The 19,323-nt window shown below is 37.1% G+C and overlaps 1 protein-coding gene across 4 annotated transcripts in view; it reads right to left on the bottom strand.

Annotated features, from left to right (window-relative positions):
- COL17A1 (collagen type XVII alpha 1 chain) overlaps window positions 1-19,323 on the bottom strand; it is a 423,506-nt gene that overhangs the window by 306,986 nt on the left and 97,197 nt on the right. For 3 of the 4 annotated variants that reach the window (XM_044055953.1, XM_044055956.1, XM_044055957.1), the window contains exons 10-13: window positions 15,986-16,147; window positions 12,406-12,477; window positions 7,113-7,190; window positions 3,556-3,639 (exon numbers count right to left, since the gene is read on the bottom strand). In XM_044055953.1, coding sequence (XP_043911888.1) covers window positions 3,556-3,639; window positions 7,113-7,190; window positions 12,406-12,477; window positions 15,986-16,147 — 396 coding nt within the window. The remainder of the gene's footprint in view (window positions 1-3,555; window positions 3,640-7,112; window positions 7,191-12,405; window positions 12,478-15,985; window positions 16,148-19,323) is intronic. The other variant, XM_044055955.1, reaches the window with a different exon arrangement.

Genomic DNA, 19,323 nt, shown 5'->3' with positions numbered 1-19,323 from the left:
TTGTAGCCCCTTACAAGAATCTTACTTCCCTTCGCTCAGCTAACAAACTGCTAGTAAAAACTCTCAAATCTAACAATAAATCTGGTGACTCCTTGTTCACAAATGTTGTTGGCTCATACTGGAATAAACTTCCCTCAGAACTAACTACTTTAGTCTCATCTCAACTTTTCAAGAAACATTTAAAGGACCATTTCAAAACTCACTGGCTTTGCCCTTGCTCAAATCCTGACTGACCCCAGCATCCTACGTATATATTACACTTCTCTTCCAGTAAATTTCTCTCAATTCCCTACTGTTATACACCCATCTCTTCTACTTGTCTCTCTCAATATTACTTCTCCTCATCAGTAGCTCACCTGGCATCTACTTGGACATTACTATTCCTATATCTGTCTCTTTCACTCTATACTTGATATATTACTCCAACCTGTCATCTCATCTACTATCTAAACCTTGTTTGTTACTTCTTACTGTGTAATTCTGGGTCTTATAACTATTTGCTCATGCACAAAATGCTCACCATATTTGTTAATACTGTAAATATTGTATAGACTCTAGTGTCTGTTTATTTTTTATTTCTGCATCCAAATTCCTGCATCACTCAGATTGTAGGGTTAGGGATCCTCGTGGTATTTTTTTTTTCTGTTAAATTGATTCCATACTGTTGCTATGCTACTTGTAAATAGTTCTGTAGCTTCTTATAATTTGTTGTTTTATGCCAGTTACTAGTATATATTAGTGGAGCTTTTCTCCTCGGGTCTCTGCTGAAAATGGACATATATCCAGCCAGACTTGCCCGGTCAACAAATGTAAAATAAAAATAAAATAAAAAAAAGTATGAAAGTATCAGAAACTAGGAACATCATTACAAACACAGGAAAACTATTTAACCACTCCATAGTATAGAGGGATAAAGTCCTGACAATAATGCAGGCAGCCCAAGTCTGAGTAGAGGCTTAGGCTCCTGCTGAAGCTGGCAGGTGAAGACAGGGGTGAGTGACTGGTGCTTGTTTACTCATCCTTGTTGGGGAGGTGGCTCTGACTCACCACATGGGTGACGCTTAGTGGGAACACTAGGTGACTATCCCGTAGAGCTTGAATCTGATAAACCCATACTACCATGGACAAATTGCACTGTGAGCTGTGGGAAACCCTCAGTGGACAGCTATAGTGGAGGTCAGAAGAACCACCACTAGAGGACGATGTGGTCTACAGGTGGAGAAGGTAGGCCAACCCTCAGGACCAGTAAAGCTGGCCTGCACTCTACCACATGACTCTTGCCACTAAGCTTTGAAATTTTGTAAATTTTGTAAATTTACCACAAGAGGGCACTATTGGACAACATTTAATATTTTTTTCAGCACGAACTAAAATGTGTTTTATTTAAAGTATAAATGGCATTCAAAGTATATTTTATTGTATCTATTTATATATTTTAATATTTTAATATTTTTCTACTTCGTTATTTACTACAAATAAGTTAAACAAATACATCAACTGTGCTGGTTTATTAAGGAATGTTTTTTCAAATACAACTCACTGTTCAATTAGGTTAATTAATATTGGAGAGGATCTCATTGGTTAATTGACTTATTTTGAATTGGTGGTGGTGATATATAAGGCATTACATGAATAATGATTTGTGTTTTGTTTTCTGAAGAAGACTTGTATGTATTGAGTCGAAAACATACGCATTACTGTGGCGTTATTTTGTGCTTGGGATTATACCAACTGTATTCGCTTTGCACTCGCTTTGAGTAAAGGAGTATTTTTACACAACTTGGTTTTTACCCTTCATTTGGATTTCCAGGGCAGGCAATTTTTTGGTTTTGGCTTCGTTTGAGCTTGCTTACCATCAACACTAGGTGACTATCCCATAGAGCTTAAATCTGATAAACCCATACTACCATGGACAAATTGCACTGTGAGCTGTGGGAAACCCTAAGTGGGCAGCTATAGTGGAGGTCAGAAGAACCACCACTAGAGGACGATGTGGTCTACAGGTGGAGAAGGTAGGCCAACCCTCAGGACCAGTAAAGCTGGCCTGCACTCTACCACATGACTCTTGCCACTAGTGGCTGAGCTCATGGTGGAGTCTCAGGCAGGAACTAATGAGTCATAGGGCTCTGAGTTCCCCATGGAATGAATGGGCCACAGACAGAGGAGCCTTTGGGTTCAGTCCTGTGGGGATGCTTATAAAAAAAAAAAAAAAAAAAAAAAAAAGGAAAGGACAGGGCAAGTACAGTACTAGAACATACAAATTGAAGTAGACTGACTTTTTATTTGAAACTAGAAAAAAGAATTGAACTGGATGCATGGTACATTCTGTCTACTTAGTCAGGCATTCCCCTAATGGTCACTGTGAGAAAGTGTAGCTTCATGCCTATAGGAATGTCCAACTGCTCAGAATAAATCACACTGAAAGACTGATGTCAGCTTGTGGCTAATCACAGCCATAGGAATTCTTGCAACAATGCTCTATATGATCATCTACATAAGATATGGAAAACCTCACTTGGGGGAAAAAAACATACAAAGGGGAAGTTGTTACAAAATATATTTTCACTACACCTTACCTGCAGTGTCTGGTAACTTATTTGTTGGCATACAACCTTCCCCTTAATCACACACATCTGGAAAAGGAACAGAAATATTTGAGGCTACACTGTGGAAGTTCCCAGAAATCAGGGGCTGTTGAAAAGGATGGACTGGGCAATGTAGCAAGTAGTGAAGTTCTTATGGTATGCAGGTAAGCAGTTATACTACATAGTGAAGTTCTTATGGTAAGCGGGTAAGCAGTTATACTACATAGTGAAGTTCTTATGGTATGCAGGTAAGCAGTTATACTACATAGTGAAGTTCTTATGGCAAGTGAGTAAGCAGTTATACTACATAGTGAAGTTCTTATGGTACGTGGGTAAGCAGTTATACTACATAGTGAAGTTCTTATGGTAAGCGGGTAAGCAGTTATACTACATAGTGAAGTTGTTATGGTAAGCGGGTAAGCAGCTATACTACATAGTGATGTTCTTATGGTACGCGGGTAAGCAGTTATACTACATAGTGAAGTTCTTATGGTAAGCGGGTAAGCAGTTATACTACATAGTGAAGTTCTTATGGTATGCAGGTAAGCAGTTATACTACATAGTGAAGTTGTTATGGTAAGCGGGTAAGCAGTTATACTACATAGTGACGTTCTTATGGTACGCGGATAAGCAATTATACTACAAAGTGTGACATCAATTATCTGTACAAATGGTTTAAAAAATGGAGTGCTACATACCACAAACAAGAGCTTAAATGATCAGCATGACCATTCACTGAACTGAGTTAGCTGCCGATTTTTTTATGGAGGACGTGTGGATTTGTCTGAAAACACGTCTTACTATTACAGAATGACAGTTTATAATACCAAAAATTTTTACCAATGAGCTGGGAAAAATGAAAGCATGAGAAACAAACGGTATAAAATAAAGACTATATGTCTGCTCCCGTTTGGTGATTTAGTGTATAACTAGACTCCTGTGTGAAAATAAAAGCCTATCCAATACGTACTGTGTTCAAATCCACCTGCTGAGGTCGAAACTCCAGTGCTGACTATTGTTGGGCTCTGGGGAGTATTCTTCTGTCCACTGTATCCTGCAATAAGAAAGTCAAATGGTCAAAACCAAGAGATTCTACAGCAAAACAGGTTCATTTATTTCACATTTCTTTTAAAATTAGAAGGTAAATTAATCCTTCGGTTGTAGACAACCTAGATTCAGACTATAAAATGTAATTACAGTAAAATACATATATCTGTCGCTTAATGTGTTTAAAAATAGGGAAACAATTAAGATATGCAAATAGATGTAATTAATATAGATGTAATGGTTAAGAATATTTTTTTCAGATTTGCAGAACTTGATTAAATTCCTAACATAGATACACTTGCTGTGATAAATGACCACCCATAAGAACATTGCATAATCTGTGCGTGTGTGTGTGTGTGTGCACACGCATGCACATGCTTGGGTGTTATATATATATAACTTACAAAATGAACAGGAATAAATAATGTGAATGAGAAAACACATACAGTAAACTTATTAATAATTAATGGCATGCCTTGCCTATATAAAGAAACAACTACTGTAGAGAATATATTTTAATACTAATACTTAGTACAAAAATATCTAAGTAGTATCAAAGCTTGATGATTAACAAAAAAGATATTGTTTGGAGTCACACAACACAGTTCATCCCTGTACATATATGGGGAGGGGGGCAAATCCCTGTTAAATGCCTTGAATACTGGTTGTCGACCAAATGAGTTGTCGACCAAATGAATGTCGATCAAATGGTCTGTCGATCTTCTGAAGTAGACCCATATATATATATATATATATATATATATATATATATATATATATATTTGTATAATATATATGTGTATACAACAGTGAGACAACCTTGTCTTATGTTGTGTGTGTTTACTTGTATTTGTGTGTGTGTGAATATATACATATATATATATATATATATATATATATATAGAGAGAGAGAGAGAAGTATTCATTTTTTATTACTTGCAGATTATTAACCAGGCAAAACTAGTTTATTAATTGAGTATCATTTTCCACTTTCAAGAATGAACTGGGGCAATATTTAGGACCGGGGGAAGCATATCTACTTAGTGTTTTTATTTCACATAAATAGCTGCAAATATTGAATTAATGTTTATCTAATTTACTATGTTAAATAGTATAGCTTCGTTACAGTTCTAGACTTGATTTTGTTAAGAGATAAGTAAACTTGTAGTTAAAAGGTAAAGAACCGAATCTTATATGGGGGGGGCAGTGGAGTGATGCTCAAAACATTAGTACTGGAAGGTTGCTGGTATCTGGTAATAGCAGTTCAACTTGGAGAAGAGTGAGAAAGTAAATGTTTTGTTAACACTTTCTTCTCTGACTGTGTGATTTTATATATATTTATTTATATATCTATATATATATATATATATATATATATATATATATATATATATATATATATATATGCACACACACACACACACACTGCATATAAAAAGTGTACACCCCCCCTGTTAAAATGTCAGGTTTTTGTGATATAAAAAAATGAGACCACAATAGATCATTTCAAAACTTTTCCCACCTTTAATGTGACCTATAGCCTATACAGTTCAATTGAAAAACAAATCTGTTAGGGGAAAAATATAAAAGATAAAAAATGTACAATAAGCTGGTTGCATAGGTGTGCACACCCTTAAACTAATACTTTGTTGAAGCACCATTTGATTTAATTACTTCATTCAGTCTTCAGGGTAGAAGTCTATCAGCATGGCACATCTTCACTTGACAATATTTGCCCACTCTTCTTTGCAAAAGCACTCCAAATCTATCAGATTGTGAAGGCATCTCTTGTGCACAGCCCTCTTCAGGTCACCCCACAGATTTTCTATTGGATTCAGGTCTGGGCTCTGGCTGGGCCATTCCAAAGCTTTAATTTTTTTCTGGTGAAGGCATTCTTTTGTTGATTTGGATGTATGCTTAGGGTCATTGTTGTGGTCAAAAGTGAAATTCCTCTTCACCTTCAGCTTTCTAGCAAATGCCTGAACGTTTTGGGCCAAAAGTGACTGGTATTTGGAACTGTTCATAATTCCCTCCACCTTGACTAAAGCCCCAGTTCCAGCTGAAGAAAAGCAACCCCAAAGCATGATACTGCCACCACCATGCTTCACCATGGGGATGGTGTTCTTTTGGTGATGCGAAGTGTTGTTTTGCACCAAATGTACCTTTTGGAATTGAGGCTAAAATCTTCAACATTGGTCTCATCAGATTATAACACATTTTCACATATGCTTTTGGGAGACTTGATGTATTGTTTTGCAAATTTTAGCCAGGCCTGGATGTTTTTCTGTGTAAGAAAAGGCTTCCAACTTGCAACCCTACCCCATAGTCCAGATCTATGGAGAATACGGGAGATTGTTGTCACATGTAGTATACAACCAGTACTTGCCAGAAATTCCTGCAGCTCCTTCAGTGTTGCTGTAGGTCTCTTGGTAGCCTCCCTAACCAGTTTTCATCTTGTCCTTTCATCAATTTTGGAGGAACGTCCAGTTCTTTGCAAAGTCACTGTTGCCCCCTATTTTCTCCACTTTTTGATGACTGTCTTCATGTGTTCCATGGTATATCCAATGCTGTGGACATTTTTTGTACCCTTCTCCTGACTGATACCTTCCAACAATAAGATCCCTTTGATGCTTTGTAAGCTCTCTGCGAATTATGGCTTTTGTTGTAGCAGGCAACTGAGTAAATGTCAGGAAAATACTACTAGGACAGCTGAACTTTAATCAGAGTCTGTGTACTCAAGAAGACTGACTGTTGTAATTAAATCAAAAGGTTCTTCAACAAAGTATTAGTTTAAGGGTGTGCACACTTGTGCAACTAGTGTATTGTACGTTTTTTATTTTTTTATATATTTTTTCAACCTAACAGATTTGTTTGTTTTTCAATTGAATTGTACAGGTTATAGCTCACATTCAAGGAGAAAAACTTTTGGAAATGATTTATTATGGTGTCATTTTTTTATATCACAAAAAACTGACATTTTAACAGGGGTGTGTACACTTTTTATATCCACTGTGTGTGTGTGTATGTATGTATGTATGTATGTATGTATACATATATATATATATATATATATATATATATATATGTGTGTACGTGTGTGTGTGTTAGTATATAAATATATATGTGTGATGTATGTACACTTCGGGAGTGTGGGGTCTTGACACCATGTCAGGTAGTGCAATGGGTGTGCCCCCCAAAATGATTTTGTCTTTTGCAACTCTGAGAATCTCTGTTTTAAGTAGCAGCATTCTAAGGCTTTATGCATTATGGGTTTGAATAATCATGCCAATTAAAAGAGATGTTATTATACATAGTAAATCTGAATCATATACCCATTTTTTATACATTTCTAAGCATTTTACTAGGAAAGTTGGGCAGTTAAGGTTTAAATGTCTGGGATATTTAAAATACAATTAGTTTCTGTCCCTCTTCACTGATTACTATTCCATTGCTACTGCTGTTGGATTAAGACAGACTGACCTGATAAAGTTGTTACTGCATTGCTTGATATTACGGTTGGGCTTGGTACGAGGTTATTCTGAACTCCATAAACTGCTGCTAGAAAGAAAAAAGAAGAAAATACATCTGTGAGAACAGAAATTTGCAAAAATACCAGGTAAATAACCATATTTCATATTGATCAGAGAAGTTGAACATTTGAGATAACACTCATTAGTCTTATCTTAGTAAAATGTGAACTATAAAACTATTAATAATGTTTTAGTCACATATTAAATAACTTAGGCATGAAACATAACTTCATGTCACATAGAAAATGATTAATTGAGGCAATGCCGTGATATTCATCATCATCATCCTTGTTGCACTGTCATCACTATTATCAAAGCAGCATGAAATTATTTCTCTGAGACATCCTACAGAGTGCTCATGTAAGCCAGAGAGGGCAGACTTCTGGGTAAATATTCCTTCTCTGATTCACAGAATAGTACAACCTGCACACAGCAACACATTTGCCTTAACAGTGACCACTGCTTCATGCTAAAATGATTTCAACAGGTATCATTTAAGGCCCTTTTACCACTGTCAGCAATATACTCCACAACAACACTTCAGGGTCAACTGTTTTACTTTCTATATTTATTGCTGTATATATTGTTGTAAACTTTGTTCTTATTTATATAAATTGTACATGTCAAACAAAATCCTGCCCTCTGATCTGAGCCTTACGTTTTATCCAGGTGTGACCACTTGTAGTAAACCCTTTTGTCGTTACCTATTGGATAAACTACAAATCCTATTTAACTTGCTATGGGCTCAAGCTTAATGCCAAGAAATGTATAGTTATCCCCTTTGGGAAAAACCATGTACCCATGAATTACCACATAGGTGGCAATACACTAAACACCGAAATTGTGATGAGAGACTTAGGGACACAGGTGGACAGCGGTCTCACCTTCGATAACCACATCGCCACAACAGTCAGAAAATCCTTCTATGTGGCACACCTCATCACTAAGGACTTTTCATCCAGAAAAAAGGAGGTCATTGTCCCACTGTAATCATCCCTCATTAGACCCATTATAGAGTACAACATCCCATTTGGTATGTACCTCACAAGACATCTGCAACAGCTGGAAAGGCCGCAGAAATACCTCACTAAAAGAATCACAGGCTTAAAACAGATGCCCTATACTGACCGTCTAAAAAAACTCCAGCTATACTCTGTGGCATATTGTCTACTTAGAGGTGATCTCCACTTACAAGGCCATGTCAAACCCTGAGCTGTTGGACATGCTCCACTTAAAGAAATCCCAATCCCTCAGAGCCGCATGCTCCAGGGATCTAAACCTTGTCATCACAATGAACAAAACATGCTGGAGGGATAGGTTCCTGACCCAGAGACTCCCCATACTCTGGAATAGACTGCCCATACATGTCAAGCAGAGCACCTCCTTGGCGCTCTTCAAAAGTAACCTTGACGATTGGATGGGATATAGGAAATTCACCCTGGGGATCACGTCAGTCACCCTGCTAGACAGGGGTCCAGGGAAGTAAATATTGTGGGAAGAAATATTGAGGGAATTGTTATGGCTAGGCTTATATAGTGCCTAGGGCCAATAACCTAGTACCAACCTATGAACTCTCTGATTTTTTTCTGGCTCCCTGCCAAGAAATATTTTGCATCTGTCCAATGCATTTTTGAATTAAATTACTGTTTTTGACATTGCTAGAACTTTGGGGAGGCTGTTCCAATAATGTTTTACATTTTTAATGAAATATTACTTCTTTTCAGTTTCTCTGAGCTAGAAATGTTTAGTGACTGTATGAAGCAGTAGTTGAAACACACCTTCAGTATGATGTGGTTAATAATAGGCTGAAGTTTAGAGATACGAGCAATGAGCAAAATGCAGCTTAAATTTATATTATTAGATGCAGCTATCCACGTGTTATGTAATGTAATAAATGTTCTGTTATTTTAATGTCAACTTATTCTGTCTTATCAGTCATATACAGTCTGATCCGTTCCTCTAAACCTATTTGGGCAAGAATTCTGGACAAAGCGTAAAATAATAGGGGGACAAAGACCCAAAAATATCAACAGATTTTAAATATTGCACTTATAAAATTAGAAAGTTGCTAGAGTAACAGAGTTCATGTTAGCATGAATTTTCTGAAGAATATGCAGTCTGAAACTCAAATGTATGCCACTATTTAGTGATTTAAGTCCTGAGTGATTTGCTGGAAAACCACACATTTTATTAGTAAAAGACCAAACATGTTGTGTCATCACGTTAGGGGTCGTCACAGCGGAACTCCGGTCTGCTAATGATTGGTAGTTGAGTTTTACGTGCCAAGTTACCAGCCCTGATGCACAACCTTCAACAAAGGTATGCCCATTCACGCATGTCTCCACTCAGAAGACGCTCTAGCTGAGAATCGAACCGGATAGCTTCTTACTGCGAGGCGAAAACACTACCGCAGCACCACCACTACGGAGTAATACGAGTCAGAAATCTAGACAGTTAATACATGATGTAATCTATGGCCAGGTTCCTTCATACGTCATAGACATTGTATTGTGCATCATAGCAGTTACTTTGTGTAATAAATTCTGCAATATTTTTGATAAATGCTGAGACTTGGTGCTGAAAGCTGGTGGCTTCATGCTTGCAGAAATACTAGAATTAGGTAAACTGAAGTTAACTTCATGTAACAGTATTGAAGAGAAGCACTTTCCCTGATAAACTACAGGAAGTGAGATTATTTTGGGGAAAAATATTACCATGCCCAATATGGGAAAACTTGAACCACAAGCATTGACTGCAGAATGATTCCTATGCCTTCCAATAGAAGAGTCAGAAGCAATGCTCACTGTCCATGCATTACTAGTAAAGCAATGGCTCAGCCCATAGCACGTTCACCCGTACTCGGAGTGCCCTTTCTGAGTCATCGGTGATGTGATACTATAACATATACTGTCTACACCCACTATCAGTGTTCTGATTTTTACAAGTAGACCAGAAAAGCAACACTAAATATGTACTGAAAAAAAAAAAACAAGGCAGGCTAAAAACAAGCAGTCTTCAACAAGTTATTTTCACTTGCAACAGTTTACATCTGCCCTGTCTACCATTCCAGGGATATTTAAATAACCTTCAACAGTCTATTACTTGCCTGGAAGATATTCAAAGCAGATTTCTGATGGTGTTATACAGCTCATAAAATGACATTCATTAAAAAAAAAGAGTTCTAGCGAGAATATGAGCTTTTGTAAGTGCTTACCCATTTCTGTCTTTGTCCAAATGGTATCAGTTATGTGGAACAAATAGTGACTACTTTTTAAAGACTTATTCCTTACTCTGATTACTATATGAGAATGTCAGCAGACTCCAGATATATCTTTTCCTTGCAATCCACTTACTCCCCTAAAGGTCTTACTTAAGCCCTTCCCTCACATTAGTGAGATCAGACAGGCCCTCACTGAGTGATACTCGCTCTAAGTACCTGCGGCAAGTGGTGCATCTATAAAAAGCTGAGTCTGTGGTCTACTAATTCACATCACATAACAACATTGTATTAAATATTATATACAACAGAGACCACCATCATCTTTATTTAATTTATATATTAGCTTTTTGAGTTGATGGATTTACTCACTTTTTTATTAAACAAAAAAGTAAATAAAAACTCCAATAAAAAGTTCTTCTGATGCATAGGTTCATATGAGTGTGCTAGGTTAATGGCCCTGGAGACTTTACAAGCCTAGCCCATAGAAGTGCCCTGGCATCGTGCAGCCCAATGTTTTTGCTTTGTATAATATGTTCTGTTGAATACGTCTAGAGAATATCTTCTTTTTGTTTTTTAAACGTCTTTTTTAACAGCACACACTGTATAGTGGCATGAGAGAAGCTTCTTATTCTTGGCTCACATATACATTTCCTGTGTAGCAGTGTCTAAGGCCTTTGCACACTCACCACAGCAGTGGACCAGGTTGTTTGAAGTAAACAGCATACTGATGAAATTTCATTTTTTTGTTCATTCTTCTGCAAAGTGGAACATGCAATGGTCAATCAATATTTGCTCTGTTTGCCACATAACAGATAATGGCAAGGCGACATCAACCTATTTTTGTGTCATCATTAAGAAAGTACCTCTTTATGGTGAAGATGAAGAGTCATTACATTTATGCTTCATACTTGGTCCCTGATTGGTCAACAGCTGGAACTGTGAATTGTGGTTGTGCTTTCCTGTTCTGTACATAAAGAGTTTATTCCAATCTATGTACATTTTTAATGGGAAACACAGAACCACATTCCAGCAAGATTCTTTGATTTTTTTACAGTTGTCTCATGACTGTACAAAGCCAAATTTTGTGAAGTTCGACTCATCCAAGACTGATGCTTGCACAAAAAAAATGTGCAGATGTGAAAAAAATGACCAAAAACATTAACAAAAAATAAAAAGATAATGAATATTTCATGTAGGGGTGAAATTCCATGTCCCTCCGTGTGGATGCTGTGTCTCACAGCTCATTATTTTATATTCTAATTCCAAGGTCACCACTGTCCCTGAAGTAAGACCATGGTAACACAAATTCTCCCTTGACTAGTTCTTTGCTGGTAAATTCTACAGGCGATACAGACTCTGAAACAATGCATCTTTGAAGACTTCACCTCTGATCAAACATTATACTGCCTTACTTTAGTCATCACTGTTAGCATTTATATCAGGTCCTGCTTTAGTATAATATATGTTTTCTACTTTTCATATTGCACTAATACTCTTGCTAGCTTACACTTTTATTTCCTCTGATTATGGCCAAGTCAGCATTTGAGTGATCATATTGAAGTATTTGCCATTGTGAGTTTCCTGGTGAGTAAAGCAGGGCTAAAATGTTCCTCGTGATGGACTTCTGGGGCTGAATGAGATTTGCTAACAATGATTTGAAATCTTCATTATCTCATAATAAGAAAAAAAATGATGCTATACCGTAAAGTAGCAACAAGCAGTCCATGCACTGACTTTGTAGATTCTGTTATATAATTATAGTTTATAACTGTTAGCATTATTTGACTGAAACTTGATACAAAATGTAATGGAACTAAAACATACCGTATTCTGTAGTTCTGTGTGCAGGGTATGGTTTAGTTAATAGGCTAAGGCACTTTTCATTGTTATGTTGTGCCATTTTTAGAAAGTCACCATGTTGTGAATCACTCTAGATAGCAGAAAGAGATAGACTGCAGTCTGTCTTCTTATTCTCAACATTCCCAACCGATCCTTAAACACAAATAAATCATGCATCACCAACCTGTGGAAGAGGATGTTACGCCTGAGGTGAGTGTTGGGGAACTGGGGGCCATATTATTCTGCACTCCAAACACTGCAAAACAGAAGAGTAACAAAAACCACTGTTAGTAACAGCCTGCAACATACAAAGATAGATACCGAGTGCTGTGCGCTTATACATTAATTACTTCACAGAGAAGTTTCAAGAAACATGAGTGCCATGGAAACTACATATCTGTGACAATGACTGCCTTCTTGATTAATTTAGTTTTTAGAAACAGCTGCATTATTTAATAAACATTTCTATTTGCAGTGGTTACAAATGATGGATTTATTACATGCTAATTTCTTTTGTTTTGTGTAACTCATCAAAAGTAAAGACAATCATTGATGAGTCAAATGCCTAGATCTGAAAATTGCTCTGAATGAAGACAGGGAAGATATCCACAAACGTGGTAAGCTAATTTACGTTCTACCATGTCTCATTCTCATTAGCGCATACTGGTCGCAGACTACAACAGACAGCAAAGATTCAGGCATGATTCACTCACTTCATTTCATCCTAATTTTATGTGGTAATTTCTTTATGTAGATTTACTAACTCTTCAGACAAACTAGGACAGCAACAATTTGAGAGCTGTGTTGTTAAACAGCAGAGATAGCAAATATATATACCAACCAGAATCAAGAGATAAGGTTTGCATACAGTGGAGGTAAATGAAAGTTTTATGTTAATAAGTTCAGTCCCATGAAGGTGTTGATGTAAACAACTCAGCTAGTTAAATATTTGTATTTGATGCTGGAAGGCCAGAAGGTCTGTAGGTTTTATCCCTATACAAGGCACTTAGGCTTCATATTTTTATAATGACATTGCAATGGTGCAGTACTATACCGCTCAACCTCTTACATCAAGAAATCTGTTCAAAACCATAAATAATGGGGGACAAAGGCCTAAAACAGGCACAATTTTTAAATATTGCTCTTGCAAACATAGAAAGTTGATAGCATAGCAGGTTTTGCATTAGCATGAATTTTTCTGAATAGTGTGAAGTCTGAAATTCAAATGACTGTCATTATTTTCTGACTTTAATCTTTGATGACGTGCCGATGATCTACCAGAAAACCATGGTTTTATGATAAACAGACCAAAAATATGAGGAAACAATCTGGACATACTGCGAAAATCTGTACAACTGAGAGGTATGTGCAGTACAATGGGAGTGCTCTGCTTCTAGAATCTCACAACATTAAAGAATAGCGTATTCTAAGCCCCAACAAGTAGCAACTAAGGAGCTTATGTGCTATCACTTTATATATTTAAAATAAATAAATATAAATATAATACATTTTATTTTATAAATACATTTTAATAAATAAATGTTATTATAAATACATTTCAAATATATATAAATGCAAATTATATTTGTCATCTGCAAAAGCAGAACAGTATGTGCTCTTTGAACAAAACAAATGACAGGTCAGACATGCATTGGGAAATCAGCTGAAATGTTTAATTGGTCATTTATTTGGAAGTAATATTTTTTCTGTCTCAGTGTAACATTAACAAAGGAACAGAATTTTTTCTTGTTTGTAGTATTGACTAGGTGATCTTATTTAAATACCCCATGCAATGCATGGCTTTTTACATTGCTATTTTGTACATAGTCAATAAGCCACACCTTAATAGTCTATAATTAATGGGGTACAAGCCCCAAAATATAATTTGCCATGATTTATCAATTTCCCAAACCCACAAATTTGTTTAGTGAAACAAATTCTATACTTTCCATGTTTATGTTGTCTTTACAACTACATTGATGCCAGGATGTTGTTATGGGGATGGAACCCACATCTTTACAATCATCTTTTTATCACTGTGGGTGGATAGCTCCTGAATTGTTTATTTTAGGCCTGGTATTGACATGGTACTTCAGTCGTAAATCATCTGTTTAACCGACAGCATTCTGTGAATATATGCAGATGGTCGATGGGTGTGTGAGAACGACAATCTCCGGGTACGGGAATATTCCCTTTCCCCATGGATTGTGCAGTATCAGAATTAGTATATATAATTAGTAGGGGTGCAGGATGCAGGGGGGCTTGTCCTCCTGAAAAAAAAACAATGCTACTTTTTGCATGTGCCTAGGTTCTTTCTCTGTGCATGTGTGGTAATGTGTTGATGTTCAGTTTGTCAATCTTTTGCAGTTGATATTTTGGTGGTCAGTGTATGGGCTACTCAATCAAAGTGAGTGGACAGCAGCCTTCAGTGGATGGCCCCTGGCTCTTTGGATGAGAAGAGCTCATGGCCATCCACACTTTGAATCATCCTGTGACTGGGAAAAGGAGTGGGGAAGCCACAGTGATCATACAGTCTTAGCTGGGATTTTCTCACAGACAATTAGACTTGGTCTCGGAGTGCCCCTATCTCCTCTAAACATTGACTTAGCACAAATCTCCCTACATGTCCAGCCCCAGATTCTGTTCTGCACTATTGTTTCTAGCAGGGCTGCAAAAAATGGCCCATTTATCTAGTACATCACCCCATCCTTCCCTCTCAAGAAAGATGAGCAGGCAGAGCCTTTCGTTCCCCTCAACCCGACACCTGCCCCAACAGGTGCCTGAGGTGCTAGGCTAACTGGAGCCACCTGAAATGTGGTTAGAACTTTATTTCTGTATGATGGTGGAACTGGATTCAGTATTTAGTTGGAATGTTTTTCACTTCTATCAGGAAGAGTTCTATCCTAAAGGTTTTTATTACCAGGTGGCACCTGGAATGTAGATGAGGTGGTGAATGCAGAAATATTTCCCTGTGAATGTTTTTGTGTGTCACTTCAGTTAGTAAAATGTATGTGTTTTACATATTTGTCTCATTCACTGGAGACATAAAAAGAATGCAAGTTCCAATAGGAGGTGTGGGAAAATTACTGTCCAAAAATAAAATTTGTCCTTTTAAGTCTTGGAACTCAATAAATAATCTATAAGGACAGCTGATCATGTGACTGAAATGGAATATAATCCATGACAAATCACATAATGTGTTATATGTATTATGGACCATCAATGGAAATGTAATTTATTTTATTTTTAATATTTTTAAGGGAGTACTGGAACTGTGTGGTATATGTGAGATAAACAAAGATCACTTGTTTTCCTTTTCTTGTCGAGTGTTTCCAAAATGATGGTGACCCAGTGCTGTGAATGACTGAAAAGCTAATGCCACGGAGTTCTATGAATGGAAGAACTTGGTATGTGGTATTAGCTTGCCTTTTTGCACTTTCAGGGCAGTGGTAGAGCTTTAGAGACTGTGAAGCCAGTTAAGCTGAAGTTATAAAATGTTTGTGATGCTAACTGGAAGGAACTGAGTGCCCACTTGTCGTTAGTGCATGCAGGAGAACAGCATTACTTTCCATGTCACTGGCTACTGACTTTACCTTACTAAAGACTCTAATGTTGAAAAGAACCTTGGACCTGTATATTTCAAGGCTCTACTACCCTTTCATAATCACAAGATCCAGTATAAAATCTGGGAGGTAATTGTTTAGCAAGATAAAAAAGAAAATAAATTAAAGCATACTCTGTGCTGTGGCATTTCACTTACTCACCAGATGATGTAGAATGTGCATTGGGGTTCACCAAGGATGTGCCAATGGTCAAGTTTTTATGATAATTTCCAGTACTGAATGATGAGCCAGCTGGTAGCGTAGATGACCACGTGTATGAGGGAAGTGCTGCATCTAGAACGGCGTTATCATATACTCCTGATACTGTAAAAAGAATCAGAATTATAGATGTTTAACTTACAGTCCTTCAGGGCTAATACATTTTAGTTATATAAGTCATTGTCTGCTATGAGTTACTATCCCTTTCCACAGACAACTAATGCATTCCTACCATGGTCATCTTCATCAGGCCTCATTAAAGCTCCTACCCCAAGTCTATTTCCCCCCCTCGGCAGCCTGGCACTGTCAACAAGGTGCCATATCATACTACCCTGCCCAGTGTTCTGTGTCCTACTTACATCCTGTGACTTTATCACTTGCATTTTAATTTCCCTCTCTTGAATGCTCACTTTCTTCCTTTTCTTGACTGTTTTCTTCCACCTGTTTGTCTATAGAAGTGTACTAGTTTATATACTGTTTATATGTATGTATATATATATATATATATATATATATATATATATATATATATATATGTATATATATACACACACACACACACACACACACACACACACATACATATAGGTCTAATTTAGAAGACCAAAATCCCATTTACCTGACTGTCATAACGCCGAGACGAAAACGAAGACAACCGCACATCACTGACCTCCCGGAACACTGACTTACAACTCCAGGTAAGTATCTGCTTGGCCACACTAAAAATAACTTAAAAATGAAGCAAATTAAACCCACCCATATGGGGGGCTGCTCCACCTACAGCCCCGCTAACTAAATATACCAACTCCGAGATCGCACTACCGTGTGGGTAAGGGGAAAAGTTCTACCTGGTGGTCAAGTGGTTACTTACCTGGAGTTGTAAGTTGGTGTTCCGGGAGGTCCGGTGATGTGCATTGTCTGCGTTTTCATCTCAGCATTATGAAACTGGGTAAGTGGGATTTCGGTCTTCTAAAGTAGACCCATATACATATGTAAATATATCTTTGCATTTTTTTGCAATGTACTATACTGTTAGGGACATTTATAAATACACACAAATATTTATTTTACTTTTACTGTGCATGATTTTCTGAATGTGCCTTTTTGCCATGAACAGTGACTGAAATACTTGGCATTTTAGATCTGCTGGTTAACAGATGTATTTGCTCACCCCCTCCCCATTTGCTCAATTATCTTTGAGTACATTCTTTTCAAATTGATCTGTGCCATCTATTTATTTATTTTACATTTGTTGACCGGGCTAGTCTAACTGGATACATGTCCATTTTCAGTAGAGGCCCGGGGAGAAAAGCTCCAAAGAAAAAAATCAAAATAGTTGAAACACTAATAAAGGTTACAATAATATAGGCAAAGTACATATTTGTATACATTGTTACCGTTCATTTAATATGACAATACAATTTAGGAGATCACATAAGATAAAATAAATTCTGAAGAATTAATCTTACAGATGATTACTTAATTTACAGTCGTCAGAACATTTACAGTTCTATTGTCAGAACCTTCTGAATATGCTTGTATAGCATATCTCTTACCACCTTTGCTCAAGAATTCTACACAAAGTCAAAAATAATGGGTTGACAAAGGCCCAAAATCAGGGCCAATTTTTAAATATTATCCTAATTTACTTAAATAGTAAGCAGAACAACTTTTGCATCAGGATGTATTTTTACCAAAAAAAGTATGAAACTAATAGGTTCACAGATAAGTACTAGGCTAACTGCCTTTGTCTGTCATTTTAAACCTAGCCAAGTTGCTTCAAAGGTGAGGATCAAAACCAGTACATTGTGTCTGGAAGGTAAACACCTTAACCATTATGCCAATCCCTCCCACTAATGAAGAGCATTCTAGACTGTCTGTAATCCACAGTGATTTACCAGAAAATCAAATGTTTTATGAGGAAATAGGGCAATAATATGAGTCAAAATGATGGATGTTCTGCAGATTCAGGGAGCAGTATGTTCCTCAAAAACATGTAAAAGTTGAAGTTTACTGAAGAAGTATTGCTGATACCAAAAGATGTGAAAAGTTTTTGAAAATAATTACAGAGAAATATTACTCTTGATTTTTCTGTGTTATGATATGATGCATTACTGATATAATGACAGCTGATGCAGTGACTTTGGTTACATTAAAGCAGATTTATTTGCTTAATTTATTGTTCTATGCACCTTTTTAACATCTTTACTGTTCACGATATTTATGTTTGTTTGTTTCAGGCTGTGTAATGTGATTTTACTGAAAATTTTAAGGAAACCAAGGATTATATAGGTGGCTAGAGGTGAGTCATTTCATAGCTACTGGGTGTTAATGAGTTAAACTCCTTTTTCCCTCAAGCAAGCTCCCTGATGGAGAGGGGTAAAGCCTTGACTATGACCTGGATGTCTGGTGACTAATTAGTGACCAGAGCACTGGAGGAGCCAGCAAGGGGATGTAGAAATGAATAGCTACTCTCAGCCCACCCATCTCAGGAGGGGATTAAGGCAGTTTGACCTTCTAGTGGAGGTGCAAACTAGGTATGAGCAGTAGGATGGGTGACTGTATACACCTGAGTGCATCAAGCAGTGCATGGCACTGTAGCCAGAGGTTGGTGCATTTGCAAAAGCAAGCATATGACATAGGCTGCTATTGTGTGCTTCTGTCTCAGTGGTATGCACACCAGACCTGTAAGAGGCTGGGAGCAGGATGAATTGAACATCTCCCACCTTACCAGTGCTACTTGGGCATGAATAGTCAGGGATTTTTAGGTATTTCACTGACCTGGATTGAGACCAGTGAAATGAATGGACATAGTCTGGGATGTTGAGACAATGGCAGTCACATGGTGTGCGATTTGGAGATATGTTGGGGGTGTAGTTGGTCAAACCTTCCTTCAAGTTTGCTTAAATAGTAGCTCCTTCACATGTCTGGAGGGAGGGAGGGTGATGGTTATCAGATACAAGACTGAAAAAAAACTTACAAAAGAAAAGTTTCCACTTCTCTAACAAGACTATTGTCTTTTCTTTCTATCTGGACCTAGTTGCTCTTTGCTTTCAACAATGACAATTAAAAAAGTCAGTCTTTCCTAACTGTATATTAACTTAATGTGCCAAAACTAGTACTTACATAAGGTAAAACATGCTATACCATTCATATAATTAAAACAAGTAGTTCATTTGGCATGTTCATTTCTTCATTGTGGTGAAGGGCTATTTAGAGTCCTCCATCCCCTTTCATACTGACTCCGTCCAGAATAAGTTTAAGGGATGCTATAGACTGTT

Source organism: Protopterus annectens, chromosome 14.part0 (assembly GCF_019279795.1).
Source record: "Protopterus annectens isolate FY-2018-M chromosome 14.part0, PAN1.0, whole genome shotgun sequence".
NCBI classification, from domain to species: domain Eukaryota; kingdom Metazoa; phylum Chordata; order Ceratodontiformes; family Protopteridae; genus Protopterus; species Protopterus annectens.
The sequence above is the reverse complement of the archived record's forward strand: the minus strand, read 5'-3'. Positions and strand labels throughout refer to the sequence as shown.